This window comes from Xyrauchen texanus, chromosome 44 (assembly GCF_025860055.1).
Source record: "Xyrauchen texanus isolate HMW12.3.18 chromosome 44, RBS_HiC_50CHRs, whole genome shotgun sequence".
NCBI classification, from domain to species: domain Eukaryota; kingdom Metazoa; phylum Chordata; class Actinopteri; order Cypriniformes; family Catostomidae; genus Xyrauchen; species Xyrauchen texanus.
Window position 1 is genome coordinate 24575306 of NC_068319.1, and position 18475 is coordinate 24593780.

Consider the following 18475-nt stretch of genomic DNA (forward strand, 5'->3'; position numbering starts at 1 on the left):
CAGCAAATTTACACTGTTATACAAGCTGTATACTCACTACTTTACATTATAGCAAAGTGTCATTTCTTCAGTGTTGTCACATGAAAAGATATAATCAAATATTGACAAAAATGTGAGGGGTGTACTCACTTTTTTGAGATACTGTGTGTGTGTGTGTGTGTGTGTGTGTGTGTGTATATGTATGTGTGTGTATATGTGTGTATATATATATATATATATATATATATATATATATATATATATATATATATATATATATATATATATATATATATATATATATATAAAATGATAAATTGATAATTTAATACTAGAAAATCACTTCCCATTATATCAAACACAGCTGAAAGCTATCTGCTTCGTTAAATGAAGCTTAACAACCTCTTTGTGTTTGAGTGACCACAATATGCAATAGACTGCCTTAAGGTCAATATTAGGTCAAAAATGGCAAAAAAGATTCTTCAAAGACAAAGGACAACTGGCTCTAACAAGTACAGAAAGAGATGTGGAAGGCCAGATGTTCAACTAAACAAGAGGATCAGTACATCAGAGTCTCTAGTTTGAGAAATAGACTCTTCACATGTCCTCAGCTGACAGCTTCATTGAAATCTACCTGCTAAACACCAGTTCCATGTACAACAGTAAAGAGAAGACTCAGGGGTGCAGGTCTTATGGAAAGAATTGCAAAGAAAAACATCCAGCTATCTATGGTAACTCAAATAACCGCTCTGTACAATTGTGGTGAGAAGAATAGCATATTAGAATGCTATTTTGAGATGCAGGTTGGTGTTGTTTTGGTGGCACAAGTGGGACCTACACAATATCAGGCAGGTGGTTTTAATGTTTTGGCTGATCGGCGGGGACCTGAGTATGTCAGCGATTATTGATGCTGACTTCCATCCCTGGAGTCGTGAGTTCGATTCCAGGGCGTGCTGAGTGACTCCAGCTAGGTCTTCTAAGCAACAAAATTGGCCCGGTTGCTAGGGACAGTAGAGTGACATGGGGTAACCTCCTCGTGGTTGCCATTATGTTGTTCGCTCCTGGTGGGGTGCTTGGTGAGTTGTGTGTGGATGCCACAGAGAATAATGTGAAGCCTCCACATGCGCTTTGTGTCCGCAGTAACGCGCTCAACAAGCCACATGATAAGAGGTGTGGATTAACTGTCTCAGACATGAAGGCAACTGAGATTTGTCCTCTGCCACTCCGATTGAGGCGAGTCACTACACCACCACGAGGACTTTGAGCGCATTGGGAATTGGGCACTCCAAATTGGTTGAGAAAAGGGGAGAAATATATATATTAGGGCTGTCAATCGATTACAATTTTTAATCGAATTAATTACATGGTGTCCCAGTTTAATTAATCGTGATTAATCGCATTTAATCACATATGCAAATATATGCTGAGAAAGCCCCTCATATAACAATAATTAAATATAGAATTATTAAATAATTATGCATAGTTATCTTTAAATATTGAAAAAAAAAATATATATATATATATATATATATATATATATATATATATATATATATATATATATATATATATATATATATATATATATATATATATGTGTGTGTTTATGTATATATATAAAAAATATACAGATAATTAAAATGCATTACATTCTTGTGGCAGATGAGTTAATAATTCGTAAAACAATACAAAAGCAGCTTTAGAATACAATGTATTGTTTACTACCATATTACTGAACATAAGCCAGTCATTGACACACAGTTCACAGCAATCCATTACACAAGTGAATTTGTCAATCAGTCCGAGATTTATTATGAGGGCTTGTTTAAGGACCCGTCAATGACACCTGCGTCAGACATGCTTGTGTAGCGTCTCGGGTGTGTTGCGTCATAAACATAAAATGTTTTAGGTCACTGTGTCAAGTTAAATAAAGTTTAATACTTAGAAAACATCTTGAGTCCTTTAGTTCACATTTGCGCTCCTTCAAGTGTTTTGAACGCAAGAACGTAACGCATGTTTGTGTAGTTCTGCTGCTGGATTGTTGTTTTCCTCACTGTGTAAACTGTGCGTTACCACACAGCTGAAGTTTCACTTACTGCCCTCTGGAGTAAACAGGTGGTACTACAAGCTTGCATTTCTCAGGAATCTTCCTTATTACGGTCCGGGGGCATTGCGATTTAATTTGTTCATTTTTTATAAAATTAATCGCACTGAATTAACGCGTTAAATCACAGCCCTAATATATGTATATATCACAGGTAATTCTTTATTATAACTGTTTTTTAGTTTTTTTACACATTTTAGAATAATAGTAAAGTCATTAAAACTATGGAATGGCATTAATGGAACTATGGGAATTATGAAAAATCCAAAATAAATCAAAATTGTGTTTTTTTTTTTTTTTTTTTTTTTTAGCATCTTCAAAGTAGTCACCCTTTGCCTAGACATGTACTCTTGACATTTTCTCAACTAACCTCTTGAGGTTTCACCTTGGTATGCTTTTTAAACAGTACTGAAGGAGTAGGTCCAAGTCATCAAAACTTTTTTTTTTTTTCCAAACAAAACTAGTTTTATAATCATATAAATGTATATGGTGGCACAATTATATTTTTGTCTACAAAACTAATTTCAAACATATAAGCATACACCTTCAGATCAAAAGATTTTTAAGATCATGAGAAACATTTCAAACTTTTGACCCGTTGTGTATGTTGTGTTTGTGTGTGTGTGTGTGTGTGTGTATATATATATATATATGGACTGCATATTTTGTCTAAACATCTAAGATATAACATTGGATTATTCAGACAAGCAGGCTCACAGACAGGTACAAAATTGTTCATTTTGTAGAAATGTAAGGGCTGACATAAAGTTTTAGCTATTTGGGGCTTGCAGCAGCAGTGATTGGCGCATAAAAGAGATTTTTGTTTCTGATGTCTTACAGAAATCAAATTTCACTTTGAGATTCTTTTGAAAATCTTTTGAACTTTGGTGTAAAGGCAACAGAATAAACACATGGCATAATCACATTCCTGAAAATGAGAGCTTTCTTTTGATATATCATCTGCCTAAGTGCTATTTGAAAGACTTTTATATTGATATTTCTACCACATGACCTCTAGGTGGTACTGATTTGCGTAATACAGAAATGCAGAAGTGATGGCTGTTCATGAAAAGTTTCTAAAGATTTTAGCTTTCAAATGATACCACATATGCCACATATGACTTATGTATCCGGACACTATAACATTTTAAGCGTACACGTTTTTTTACCTCATAGTGCCCCTTTTGAAACTTTATTGGCAAGATAAACATAAGAGTACATTGCTAATGTATTATAAGACCCTTTACATACCCCATACTATACATATAAGACCCCATAGCAGTCTCTATACATACAGAAATACTCTCTCTTGCTCGGTTTTTCTTTGACACACTGGTTCAGATTACAGTGAGCGAGCATTTTTGGACAATGTGAAGAGATACGGCAGCTTGCCGCAACTCCCACACCTGGCTTACTGCTTGCGGGTGAAGTCTCCATTCTCTGTACAGTAATTCCGCTCCTGTGTTTATTATGCATGGGACATGCGCCATGCGTAATTAATAAGCACACACTGCTCCACACAATCAGATTTTGTGCTAGGACCTCCTATGTATCTCCTGGAGACTTAAAAAAAACCTGGTCATCCTTCTTAGCACGCACCAATGACCATTGAAATCCATAGGAAAGGCTGCACTGTCCTAAGTAAATGGGGTAAATTGGAAAGATGGAAATTTTATTGAGTGCCAGTAGAAGAGCCTACTTTTACTTGTGGCTTGGTGGTATTTGTCATGTGACATCTCATCCAGAGCTTGTGTCATGTGCACGACAGATGCTGAACTGTTGTGAAAGGATGTTTTGTACTCTATTTCATCCCTATCTCTCTCTCTTCATCTCCCTTTCTCCATCGTTCACTTTCAATATCATCTCCATGGCCAATGTCCACTGTTCTGTCATTACTTCTTTCATGTTCTTTCGGTCATGTGATGTGGCACTTGGATTGATTGCTTCAATTGCCCTTTTCCAAGAGCCTCTAATTGGCCAGTGACACACAACAGTCCTTCGTTCCTCTTCTGCTTTTCATTTTTGGAGCAGCTGTGGCTCAGTTGGTAGAGCGGGTCGGCCACTAATCGCAGGGTTGGTGGTTCGAATCCCGGCCCACACAACTCCACATGCCGAAGTGTCCTTGGGTAAGACACTGAACCCCAAGTTGCTCCCAATGGCAGGCTAGCACCTTACATAGCAGCTCTGCCGCCATTGGTGTATGAATGTGTGTGTGAATGGGTGAATGAGACGCAGTGTAAAGTGCTTTGAATACAGTTAAGGCATAAAAAGGCGCTATATAAGTGCCATTTACCATTTACTTCATACTTTACAAGACAACTTTTTACACTTTAGGGTTATCTACCAACCAATCGGGTAGATTTAAACTCATTTTCCCCGGACACAGTTTTTATTTTCATTTGAAGTGTGTTTCTCTCAAGAATTTAGGTGGTTTGTAGCCGTCCTTCAATTTGCGAACCTTGCATACATTTACCATGTGAGTGCCACTGCGAGGATATGTCAGATCAAAATGAGTACTAGCTGCAGCTGTTTAACACAGTGGCTTGGTAACTACTCAGGATGAGGAGAAGACTCAAGCTTCACTCTTTTATTGATTGATGGTTTTGTCCCTATGGTTTAACTACCAAATCTTAACATATTGGCACTCGCATATGTCCGCTGCAGATGCAAAGGAGATGGAAATAAATGTGACCTACTCGCCAAAGTCAATTTCTGTATGGAGACAAGCAGCAATGAGAAAAGCTTTAGAATATAATTGCCAAATTGTACGTCATCAATAGCGGTTCACTTACACAACATAGTCTGGATTGCTTTTAAAAATAATTTTAGCCCTACTGGTGTGCACATGAAATCTATTTTAAGTGGTTTGCTGGGGCACACCTGAGTTTGAAAATGGATTGAACCTTTTGCACCAATCAAATAAACCAAAGTCTGATGTTAAACAGACTCGTTTCTGCAGCAAAAGCTCTAGTGTGAGGTGCTCTTAACTAGCTTAACAAGAAAGACTTCCTTGGTCATCTTCTCCAGAAATAAAAAAAACATGTTGGTTGAGCAGCTTCTACAACTAAGTTTTGCTGGTCAACACCATGGCTATGCAGGTCAGCCAGCTGAACCAAAACCAAAACAGAATTCACCAGCATAAACCAGCCTTAAATTTCCAAGCTGGTTTAAGAGGTATTTGCTCCCTCTATAAACGAGTGAGTATGATACCATAATCAGTATCACTGAAGCTCAAAGAAATCTATATTTGGGTAAAGAAGCTTAGGGTTATAATTTAGGTGAACATTGCACCGGCACAAACATTTTAGGGAACATAGTGTAATAGCTGAGCTTCTGAGGGTGATGCTTTGAAGACTTCTGTGTTGTGTGTGTGTGTGTGGATGAGAGTTGAATTTAGTGAGGTGTTGGTAGATCAAGCACTGTTGACTTTAGAAAGGACAAGTGGGACTAACTGACCTCCACATCAGCCTTTTTATTAGTGACAACTCTATTCAAACAATCCTCATCACAAAACAAATGTTCTCATGATTCTGTTTGGAACAACGCTATTTATTCAGCAGAGCAATGCAAACTGGGAAAGCTCTTCCCTAGAGAGCCCTTGGCGGTTAGCTAACATACTCATGGCCACACACACACTCTCACTTAGCATCTTACAACCTCAGAAGCTCAAACATACAAATATGCTGAGCCTCTGGGATATTCAGCATACTGTGTGTGTCTGTGACACCGTAGGACACATGCTTGACATGCATGCATACATGTCCACTCTGGTTTGTCCACGCAGATCTTTGGAGGTAGGAATATCGTGTTCCAGTGGACTTGAGGCAATGTGTTCTGCCCTTTGGTATGCCCTTTTCATCATCCACTAGTGGAAAGCAGTAAAAATGCTTTATTTGTCATGATAGCAACAGCAGCGTACAACTCATTCTTTGTACAGTCAGGGTGCAATTTGCAACTTTATGTTCGAGAAATGTATAGTCTTGCATATAAGTTATTTAAATATGCAAAGTGTATATTTAATTGTTTCTTTGATTGCTGTGTCTTCTGCGAACTGATATATCGGTCGCAACGATATTGAGATTATCGCATTGGATAAAAACTATACCTGCTTTGCAGATCATAGTTTTTGTTTGACAACTGTGTCTTGTGCAACCACAGTATCGGGAAAGCAGATTCAGAGATTACCGACTTACATTTACATTTATTCATTTGGCAGACTCTTATCCAAAGCGACTTACAAAAGAGGAAAACATAAGCAAATCATCTTAAGGAGACAGTGGTACGAAGTTTCACTAGCATCAGAATAGTATTCAAAACAGATTTAAGTGCAACAAGAATTATTAATTTTTATTTATTTATTAAAAAAAATGTAGTGACCGGTTAAGTGCTTTTGGAAAAGATGTGTTTTTAGCCATTATATTGAAGACAGAGAGTGAGTCAGCTTCACAGATGGAGTTGGGAAGGTCATTCCACCAATGTGGTATGATGAAACTGAGAGTCCGGGAAAGTGTTTTGGTGCCTCTTTGTGTTGGTACAAGGCGACATTCCTTAGCCGACCGCAGGCTTCTGGCGGGAGTGTAGCTCTGCATAAATGATTTTAGGTGTGCTGGAGCAGACCCAGTGACTGTTCTGTATGCAGCATCAGAGCATTGAATTGAATACGTGCATCAACCGGCAGCCAGTGAAGAGAGATAAAGAGTGGTGTAACATGTGCTCTCTTTAGTTCATTAAAGACCAGACGTGCTGCTGCATTCTGGATCATTTGCAGAGGTCTAATTGCACATGCATGAAGGCCTGCAATAGAGCATTACATTAGTCCAGTCTAGTTATGACAAGTGACTGAACAAGCAGTTGTGTGGCATGCACAGAGTGGAAAGGTCTTATTTTCCTGATATCGTAGAGTGTACATCCACATGATCTTGCAGTCTTTGAGATGTGGTCTGTGAAATTTAGCTTGTTGTTGATGGTTACCCCAAGATTTCTGACCGTTTTGGAAGGCGATACTGTAGTTGAACCCAGCTGCACGGTGATGTTGTGTTCAACAGCAGGGTTGGCTGGAAAGACAAGGAGTTCAGTCTTGCCACTTGCCACTAACCGTACCTGTTTTGCTAATCAAAGTATTATTTGGATAACTGTCTTGTGTGACCGAGAGTTCAGCCATGACCAGGGGATAAATTGCGAATTCAGAGGTGGGTGAACCGCAAATTCAGGTGGTGTATTCGCTGGTGTGAGCTTTGCTTTTGATTTGAGTGTACCTGGATTCAAAACCTCTTCTGTTATACAGCTTTTAATAAACCAAGCTAAATTGCTACTACACATCAGTGGATGTCAGAAATGGTTGGTTGCATATTTTATTTCAGGATTTCTGTAACAAAAAGAGAGGACCGCAGGACAATGGATGTGGATGTTGAGTCTGAATGCAGGGGTGCACAACTATAGAGGACAATTTCTGCCTAAATTAGAAATAAAAAAATACATATTTTCTAAGAAATCTATAAAATAAAATATCTGTGGCCTCCAAACTTCACTCTGGAGCACTCCAAGCTCGATTGCTATGCCTGATTTGGAAAGCACGCCCCCTCATTACAATGCATGACTTATATTGTAGGTGGACAAAATGACCAAAATCTCATATCAATACTGTTCTCATATCAATCTCTGTATCTCTGCGTACCTAGAGTGAACATACCTGTACAGACTCTTTAGAAATACTGGCCAGGATTTCTAAAATTTCCTGGACTCTGCTGAAAACATCTTGGCAGACAATCTGAACAGAAACTGCAACTTCAACAGACCTGATAACAGACACTTTGACAGTGACAAAAAGCATCGCGTTCACGTGAAACGATCCAGTATCAATTAATGCAAACGTGCAGATGTTGACAATAGCAGCAGCTTGCCTTTATTCAGGATCGGGCCAGGCGCATATAAAAAGTCAAACAAGGCAGCTCAGCGAGGGTGGCAAAGGGGCAGAGAGAGAGACAGAGACACACGGCTATTCATTCGGAATTGTCACGGCCAGATCAACACTTCATTAACCTATTTTTATCCAAACCACTCTCCTTCAATCTACCCGCCACCTCTCTCCACTCTACGAAACGTGTCCACTGGTATGGAAGAGATCCGCTCAATGCCCACAATGCAAGAGATCGGAAGCTTTGGGTCACATTTTTAACAGTGTGTATTGACTCTGAAAGCTACATGTATATCTGTATACGGTCAATAAAATCATCATGTATGTGTGTGATGACTGGTAAGATCATCAATATATTTACATGGGAATCATAGGATTAAACATATCACATGGTGTAACGTTGCGCACAGCTGATATTAAGATGCGCAGTGTGCACGCTCAGATCCACGCTAGTGGACACGCATTCTTAATAGCTTTTACATGGCACGTAGTTACAGTTCCCAATTCATTTTTGATTGGAGATAGCGACAGAAGACAAAATGGAGGGTGACAATTGAAGTTCCTCTTGGATTTTGAAGGATAGGCTATAATGATTAATAAAGCGCGCCTCTCATTCAAACAGATCTCACACATTTACAGGTCTTCTCTATACTGTACCTTAAACAAATTATTTTCAAACCAGAGACCACACACACACACACACACACACACACACACACACACACACAGTTATGATATACAGAAGACATAATGAGCTCAGTACTGTAAAACTCTTCTTTCTTTGTATAATACAAGTATATCTGCACCTACAATGTATGACATGGATGAGATGTTGTGTTAGTGTTTCACTGTGTAAGGTACATTATAGAGTTGACTGGTGCATGCAGTCATAGATTTTTGATCAGAACAATACAAAAAGAACAATATTAAGATTATTGGCTTTGTTTTGCTAACTGAGCCCACCTAGCCAATTGAAGTATTTGTTGGATAACTCCATTTTGTGAGACCGATATATCGGCCAGACTGATTTTAAGACTGTCTGCATGAGGCTGACTGTTTGCGACCTGTTTGGCCGATGAACATTCAGCTCCTTGAGCTAGTTTCAAAATCTACCGACGGCCTTATTCAAGGGTAATTCAAATATTTTGCCAATTTTGCGTGCATTTTATTCGCTATCTTCAAATTGTATTGTATGGTATTGTGATACAATTTTATATATCTGCATTGTGGACAATTAGCTTTGTCTCATAGTAACTATAATTCTTTCTTTTCCTCTCTCTTTGTCTTTTATCAGGAATCTCCACAAGACAGTGCCATCACTCGGGACATTAACCGTACATTTCCAGCACACGACTACTTTAAAGACACAGGAGGTGACGGGCAGGATTCTCTCTATAAGATCTGTAAGGTGAGCAGAAGATTTTCCAGGGTTTTCTTTCATTTTGTCTGCACAGTTTAGATTGTGCACTGTTGAACGTGTAAAGAAACACTATTGTAAAACAAGTGTCATCTTGTTTAGGGTAGTGGTTGAGTGAGGAGTTTGGGACATATGGTTGATAAGGGTTTGTTAATGCAACAGAGAAGATCCCAGCTATAAAATAAACACACTTGTCATTTTAGGGAAGATTTGTTGAATGGGTGATCTTAATGGGTTGCACCCTTTAGGACATCACTGAAATTGAGTACTTTTACGGTTTTGAATATCCACAATCAGTCAGCTTTCTAAAAGCATATAACGGGGTCTTAAGAAGTTTACAATATAACGGTACACTCATAGTGGATGTTTGCGAACCCAAATAACCTTTTTAACAACTTCCACACTTTTCATGTCTCTCAAACTTTCTCCCTAAAATAATGAGGTCAGTGGGTTTAATGAGAAAGTCAGAAATGATGAGGGTATGAGAAGATTGATAGCTGGGTTTCCATCTTTGGGCGCCTTTGAATGTTACTGCCATTATTCATACGGCTCTATAGATTTCTCATATTGACCACACGGTGTGATTCAGATCTCTCAATGCTGGCCTCTAACCACCACAACTCAATCCACTTCACAAAGTTTTATTAGGACTGCAGTTTGAGTGTGTCACAATCTTAGCCTACATTTTTGCACAGTTTTGGGTGGTATGTAGGTCAACCTGAAAGGAATACATTACCCAAAAATGAACATTGTGTCATCACCTTGTCATCTTCGTGTCGTTCCAAACCATTCCAAAGTTTACCAGGGACTGTCATGGCACAACAGAGTTTAAATATTTTGGGGAAAATCACTCTATGAACGGCTTACTTATAGCTGTATGTACATATTAAGCTGATATATGAAACAGTATTTTTTTTCATAATAAAATGACACACCACCAAGAAATTTTAGAACACCATTATCTATAATTCTACTAAAACATTGTGTGTCTTTCCCGCTCCAGGCATACTCTGTATACGATGAAGTGATTGGATACTGTCAGGGGCAGTCCTTCCTCGCCGCTGTGCTGCTGCTACACGTGAGTGTCACATGTCACACACTCTTAGAATAAGAAGTTTTTACTGCAATGCATGCGTCTTTCACTTCATGCTTTAAGAAGAAAAGAAGACTGCCATCTAGTGGAGATTTCCTGCTATTAGCTGTACTGTATGGTGCATTCCTGTGTGTGTGTAACCTCAATGCCTTCTCAGTCTTATATTGTTGTGGGATGCTAGAATATGGTCATTATTTACTCACCCTCATGCATTTCCAAACCCATATTACTTTCGTTTGTACATGGAACAGAAAAGAAGATATATTTCACAAATGAAGACCATACGACTTGTGTGCTTTATTCCAAGTCTTTTGAAGACATCCGATGGCTTTGTGTGTGAAACAGACTGAAATTTAAGATTTCCTCAGGCCCAACTCTCAAATCTCATTAAATTCAGATTAGGGCTGTCAATCGAGTACATTTATTAATTAATTAATGGAATTAATTGCATATGTAAATATTTGCTCACATTTGCTAAATACTTGAGAAAGCCCCTCAAATGAAAATAATTTTATTATATAATGATTAAATAATTATAAATATTTATATTTAAATGATATATTTAAAAACAAATATTCAGATAGTTAAAATGCATTACATTATTGTGGCAGAAGGGGAAAGCATTGATAGAAAATACAACAATTGGCTAAGAATCCAATATATTGTTTATTTCCACATCATTAGCCTGCAGTTCACAGCAATCCACTTTGAATTGAATTTGTTGTGAGTCTAAGATTTATTATAAAGGCTTTTCTAAAGATGTGTCAATTTACACGCTCATCAGGCAGACGCTTTTGGAGCATCTCACTTTGGTTGTGTCATGCCATAAAGATAGAGTTTTTAGATCGCAGTGTCAAATTAAACATAGATTTGCGCTCCATGAAGCTGTGTTTGAATGCAAGAAAGAGTTCTTATCTTGTGCTGTCTGCTGTTGGTGAGTGTGGTTTGCTTTCTGTATAAGCTGCCCGTTGCCTATACAGCTGGAGATTCACTTACTGCCCCCTGGAGAAAACAAGTGGTACTTCAAGCATTAATTGCTCATTGTAAGGATATTCCTTATTACGGTCTGAGGACATGATTTATTGCATAAATTTTTTTGAAGCGTTATTTTTTATATAATTAATCGCACATAATGAATTCATTAAATCAAGAGCTCTAATTCAAAGATGACGCAATCAAGACACATTAGAAGTATTTGTAGATAGTATAAATACAGACTTATCGGTTTGTGAAGTGTGTGTTGTTATTTCATGTGTAGATGCCAGAGGAGCAGGCATTCAGCGTGCTGGTGAAGATCATGTTTGAATACGGTCTCAGAGAGCTCTTCAAGCAAAACTTTGAAGATCTGCACTGCAAGTTCTTCCAGCTGGAGAGACTCATGCAGGTCAGTTTGAATTCAAATTTGATTGCAAATGGATATTATCCAAAGGCAATATATTGTGTATAATTTTTATATAATTATATAAAATATATATTTTTTATTTGATCCATTAATAATAAAATGTGTAAAGAAATACAATTGTTATTACATTTAATAAAACTAAATTAAAAATTAATTTAATTGAAAAAATCATTTAGTCAATCAATTGATTGATTAAATAATACTATATAAATATATTATATACATTTAAAATCTATTAAAAAAATTATATACAACAAAATATAATATAATTACAATTATAAATATGAATTATCATATATCCTTCTGCGTGGATGTTGTATTTTGGCTTTTCTATACGCAACACATAATTTAAATTGACCTCAGTTCAGGAGACTGGTGCTGTCAGTAAAGGGTTAAACTTTCAACAGATGTCATGTGACATAACAACATGGTGCCGATCACAGTTGAGTTTTTCTTTGGGGAAATGGCAATAAAACTACATCTGGTAAGAAACCTAATTAACTTTATAAACTGAAACCTGTTTGAGTCAAAAGATTAGAGTCTCTAGTTTCATCCGATTTTTCAATTGTAGCAATTTAATGTAAACGGCATACTGTTAAACACATTGACCAATATAGTGGACATTATGGCTAGTTTTTCATTAGATATTTACTAAACTCTTTAATCTATTTACTGGGCATTTTCACATTGTGAAAAAACATGTTGCTTTCAGAGACTTTTCACCGATCAGCCACATTAAAAACACCTGCCTAAGATTGCGAAGGTCCCCCCCTCATACCACCAAATCAGTGCCAACCCGCATCTCAGAATAGCATCTCATCAAAATTGTACAGAGCGGGTTATCTGAGATATCGTACTCAAACCAGCCCGACTGGAACCAACAATCATCCATGCGATTATCTAATCAGCCAATCGTGTGGCGACAGTGCATAAAAATCATTCAGATATGTGTCAAGAGCTTTAGTTAATGTTCACATAAACCATCAGAATGGGGAACAAATTTGATCTCAGTCATTTGGACTATTGCATGATTGTTGGTTCCAGTCGGGCTGCTTTGAGTATTTCTGTAACTGCAGATCTCCTGGGATTTACACACACAACAGTCTCTAGAATTTACTGAGAATGGTGCCAAAAACAAAAAACATCTAGTGAGAGGCAGTTCTGTGGACGGAAACACCTTGTTGATGAGAGAGGTCAACAGAGAATGGCCAGACAGGTTTGAACTGACAAAGTCTACGGTAACTCAGATAACTGCTCTGTACAATTGTGGTGAGAAGAATAACATCTCAGAATGATATTCTGAGATGAGGGTTGGCGCTGTTTAGGTGGCAGGGTGTTTTAATAGTGTGGCTGATTGTTGTATATGGAGTTAGTGCATTTCAAACTGTTCTGAGACCAGTGCAGACAGACAGCACACTGGAAGTTAAGTAATTCACTAAATAGGGTGCAAGGAAGCATCATAAACAAATTGATTTAAAATGATCTGACTTCCTATAGCTTGGTTGCTTGGTAGTAATATACAATTTTACAACTTAGTCCCGCTGTGCACATATTTGAACATACATTTTTTGCTCTAGAAAAATATTTTTAGTTTTTGCATGTTTATTAGGTGCTAGTTGTTAACAAATCAAAAAGGGAAATGGAAAATGCACACAGCAGTCACGCTCGGGTCTCGGGAGGATATTATAAACGTATAATATAGTACATTATTTACATTGAAGTAATTAAAAATAATACATTTTTAATAATGCTCTTCTGTATTGTAGGAATACATTCCAGACCTGTACACACATTTCCTGAATCTGGGTTTGGAAGCGCACATGTACGCCTCCCAGTGGTTTCTCACTCTCTTCACAGCCAAATTCCCGCTCTACATGGTCTTTCACATCATAGACCTACTGCTGTGTGAGGTAACAAATTGAACATATTTACATATATATCATTTTTATTATAATAATTATCATATGTAACATAGTTTCTTGCCTTACCTCAGAAGTCACTTTCTGAGCTCTGTCTTCACACAGTTTAACTGTTAATATAGGTTACTCTCAATCTGACAATTCTTTTCTCCTTTCAGGGCATCAGTGTCATTTTCAATGTGGCTCTTGCTCTACTGAAGGTAAATCAGTGGCTATCACTTTTCATCTTTGTCTCAGGGGTTATGAATGTGCAGGCCCCCAAATGTTCCCAAAATTAACCTACAAACCACCCCTGCCTCCTCGACATGGTTACAGCTATTAAAAGGATGTTTGACTTAATTGGCACACCTGATAATTGGCATGCACACTACAATGTGATCAGATATGTTACTTAGTGGGGCAATGCTATCATTTAACCCTAGGATGAGATGCAATGTATCTTTCCAGCGTACCACCCAAACACTTCATCAACAGAAAATTAGTAACGTTAACCGAAGATCATGTCTCTTGTACTTGAAGGAGCAGTGCTGTCTGGCTCTAGGAACTTTCTAAAATCTCTCTGTATCTCCACAGACGTCTAAAGATGACCTGTTACAGACAGATTTTGAGGGTGCGCTGAAGTTCTTTCGAGTGCCTGTGCCCAAACGCTATCGCTCAGAGGAGAACGCCAAGAAGCTCATGGAGCTAGCATGTAGTATGAAGGTAACCAATCAACGCTGTCAGTGCCCATATTCAGGCTTGTAAATTGAAAGGTGGTTAAGGGAAAGGAGGAGGCGAGAACTGGTTTGGCAATATAAATAATAGTTTAATGATTAACTGAACCAAAAACACACAGAGCAGCTGCCTGTAATTCTCTCTCTCTCTAACGGTCATCACCAGCTGCCTTTATCCCTGATTGGGGACCAGGCATGTGTTGTTCCTTGTGAGGCCCCACCCTCCTCCACTCTACACTCCTCCCGGCGTTGCCTCAAGGCCGGGAGGGGGGCATACTTTGCGCCTCATCTGCCGGTGGGTCATCCCCACCTTCTTCGACCTGGGAGAAGACAGGAGGGTAAAAACAACAACAAAAACATAATAGGCTAGGGATCAAGGCCAACACAGAGCGAGAGAGAGAGAGAGAGAGAGAGAGAGAGAGAGAGAAAAAAAAAAACTCACTCACCAGTTCTCTTTCTCACAAACTAACAATCAACAAAACTTTTACAGCATTTATTAATCTGGGTAATGATAAAGGGATAGTTCACCCAAAAATACAAATTCTCTCATTATTTACTCACCCTCATGCCATCCCAGATGAATATTTCAGCTCTGTAGGTCCATATAATGCAAGTGAATGGTGGCCAAAATTTTTATGCTCCAAAAATCACATAAAGGCAGCATAAAAGTAATCCATATGACTCCAGTGGTTTAATCCATGTCTTCTGAAGCAATCCAATCAGTTTTGGGTGATAACAGACCAGAATATACAAATTTTCATTATAAATCTTGACATCAGCAGTCTCCTCGGTGATCATGATTTTAAGGTCAATTACACTTCCTAGTCCTTGGTGCATGCTTGTTCTCACCTAAAATCGATTGGATTGCTTCAGAAGACATGGATTAAGCCACTGGAGTGATATGGATTCAATTTCTGCTTTTATGTCCTTTTTAGAGCTTCAAAGTTTTGGTCACCATTCATGTGCATTGTATGGACCTACAGAGCTGAAAAATTCTTCTAAAAATATTTTTCTGTGTTATGGAAAAGAATAAAGTCATACACTCTGGGATGGCATGAGGGTGAGTAAATGATGAGAGAATTTTCATTTTGGGGTATAGTACATACACTTTTGCATTCAAAAGTTTATTTGTTAACATTAGTTAATGGACTATGAACTACTGTTACATGAACTAACAATGAACAGTTGTATTTTTATTAACTAACATTAACAAAGAATTATAAATACTGTAAAAAATATATTGTACATTTGTTAGTCATGATACCTAATGCATTAACTAATGTTATCGAATGGAACTGTAAAGGGTTATTGATAAAAATTGGAAAATATTCAATTGAATTACAATCATATAATGATCAGCATTTACAATGTAACAAACAGTGATGATGTCATTGTAATATTTGCATAATGAATTGTACGTCTTTTCTTTCTTGCATCTATTTATTCATTTATAGCCTCCTATCCACTGCACAGACTGTGTCAGATTATGTATCCTAAACACTATTTTTTTGCTGCCTTGCAAGCACTGCTCTTTCATCTGAAAATGCAAATCTAGTTCAATCTCATTTTAACACAAGCGTTTAGTGTACAAGTGGTGAGTTTTCATTTAATTTGATTAATATTCTGTCATAGCTCTGTTTATCAGCATCCAGAGTGACTGCTAAGAGCATCAGATGATGGAGTTTTGATGTAATATGCAGGAGTTGCCAGCAGAGGACACTGCTGGAGACCCACAATGCACCAAAAACCCAAAGTGGATGCAATTTGAAGCAGATTCTGTGTTCTATCTATGGTACTTTGTACCTGGGTGTATAAGGAGTGGATCTAAATGATTAACAAAACAAACCCATAGCTTGTTAGCATGAGAAGTTGGGCATCTAATAGGAAATTGGAGAGAGTTTGTCGTTGACTGTGTAGCTGTACCATCCATTACACATTTTTGCTCTCTGGAAATGCTGGCCTCTTCACCTCTAACATGACAGATTGAGTCTGTCTATTGGCGATGCTCACTTTACCTCCAAATACAAACTAACCTTTATTTCTCTACATTCCTCACTTTCACTACTGAGTTTAGGTGTGTTTTTGTGTTATTTCAGTATGTAAGGCCCATGGCCCCTTCCTCAGTTTAAGTGACACCACCCCCTTTGGTTTAAAACAGAAGCGATCAATAAAGCTTTTACATGCTACAACAGCAGTGTTGGAGTAACTAACTAAAAGTAGTGACGCTCCTATTTTCAGTACTGTGACATTGGCTCAGTTGTCTTCAAAAATAGTGTAGCCTTATGTTGCGTTCAACATACAACGCGAAGACAATTTTCGCCTTGCATTGCTCACGCTAGTTTGACCGCTGGATTATAAATGTCTGTTTAAACTGTGTAACGCATACCCGCGAGTATTCCCCTTCTCTTCCGGAAAAGGACAGGAGGAGGGGCTTCTACGACTTGGTTCATAGTTAAGTATAACCGATAGCTGGAATCAAGTAGACGGTCATTTTTTCAGAACTTACCAGGTAGTCCAACATCCTCGCTCACTTTCCACCAAGCGATGTCTTTTTTTAGTCCGGTCTCTGTACATGTATGACGTTGTGTCATACAATTCTGGGTGCCCACACACCGCTACAGCTATTTTTTCATCCAATTTTCCAGATTTCTTCTGCTACTACGTCAGTGACATCCGGACAATCTCAATGCTGATAGGCTTTCGAGACAACACGTCAAGCGAATGAAGCGATTTCGCGTGTTCTAGTCGCGTCATTCGCTTAAATTCGCGTCTATTCGTAATTGTGCCGCGCGAACGCACCATAACAAGGGAATTTATCTTGTTTATACTGTATATCAACAGCACATTCATGTTCAAGTTCAACGATACAATTCTAATGAATATTAATGAATAAGAAATATTTATTGAATTATTTCCAGGTAGACTCTTTAAATTCTGATTAGTTTGTAGCTGGGGAAACTTCAGTTTCAAAGTAGCTTCCACAACACACATACTTTCATTTCGCTGCCCTTAATTGTTCCCCTGGGTGTAGCTGAAAACATGCTGACTGATGAACTCGTCTTGACATTGAGGGCTTTTATATGGATCTCATTTCAGCTCGACGTGTTTCCATCTGTTTCCATCTTTATGGATTAATGTATAACAGACCTGGTTCTCTGTGGCAAAGCCTGTCTGAAATAGTGTTGTGCTAAATAGAGCTCATTTACAAGCCTTGTATGTACCTGCAGTTCCTGCTAGTGTGAGGAATAGCTGGTGCTATATACACAAAACACACTCAGTCTAGCAGAAATTAGGTCATTCGATGAGAGCAGGGTAGTATTGAGCTACAGGTTGATAAATGAGACACAGCATGTATATTTGGATCCTCAGTGCATGGACTGCTGGAACAGAAATCTTGTTAAATGAATTAGTGGTTGGTCACAGTATTATGTTAAGGAAACCGTTTCAGATCTACTTTGAATCTCAGCTTTATTTAGGCTGTCTAGTTTGTTTACAGTTTCAAGTCATTAAAATCTCCAGAGTGATTCAGGTTTGTTTTACATAGCCAGACTTTTGACCAATAGCGTAAATTCTAGTCAACTTTGCAGCTTATTCTGGCCAAGAAGTGGCCTTTTTGATAAATAAGTAAAACAACTCAATTTTGCTTTATATATAACACATAGGGGATATTTGTTTTGGAAATGCCACACAAGTGAACGGACTACTCACATCATTTTTAATAATTAAATTAATCATGATTAATCATAGATTTTGTATATGCACAATATAAAGATAGAAATGCGCCAGTTCAAGTAAAAAAAAAATATTCTCCCCCTTTCTTCCCAATTTGGAGTGCCCAATTTCCAATGGACTCTAAGTCCTCGTGGTGGCATAGTGACTCCCCTCAATCCGGGTGGCAGAGGGCGAATCTCAGATGCCTCCGCATATGAGACTG

At 38.0% G+C, this 18475-nt stretch overlaps 1 protein-coding gene across 4 annotated transcripts in view; it reads left to right on the plus strand.

Annotated features, from left to right (window-relative positions):
- LOC127636484 (rab GTPase-activating protein 1) overlaps window positions 1-18475 on the plus strand; it is a 126413-nt gene that overhangs the window by 84191 nt on the left and 23747 nt on the right. For all 4 annotated transcript variants that reach the window (XM_052116963.1, XM_052116961.1, XM_052116964.1 and 1 more), the window contains 6 exons: window positions 9292-9405; window positions 10418-10492; window positions 11766-11891; window positions 13676-13819; window positions 13987-14028; window positions 14402-14530. In XM_052116963.1, coding sequence (XP_051972923.1) covers window positions 9292-9405; window positions 10418-10492; window positions 11766-11891; window positions 13676-13819; window positions 13987-14028; window positions 14402-14530 — 630 coding nt within the window. The remainder of the gene's footprint in view (window positions 1-9291; window positions 9406-10417; window positions 10493-11765; window positions 11892-13675; window positions 13820-13986; window positions 14029-14401; window positions 14531-18475) is intronic.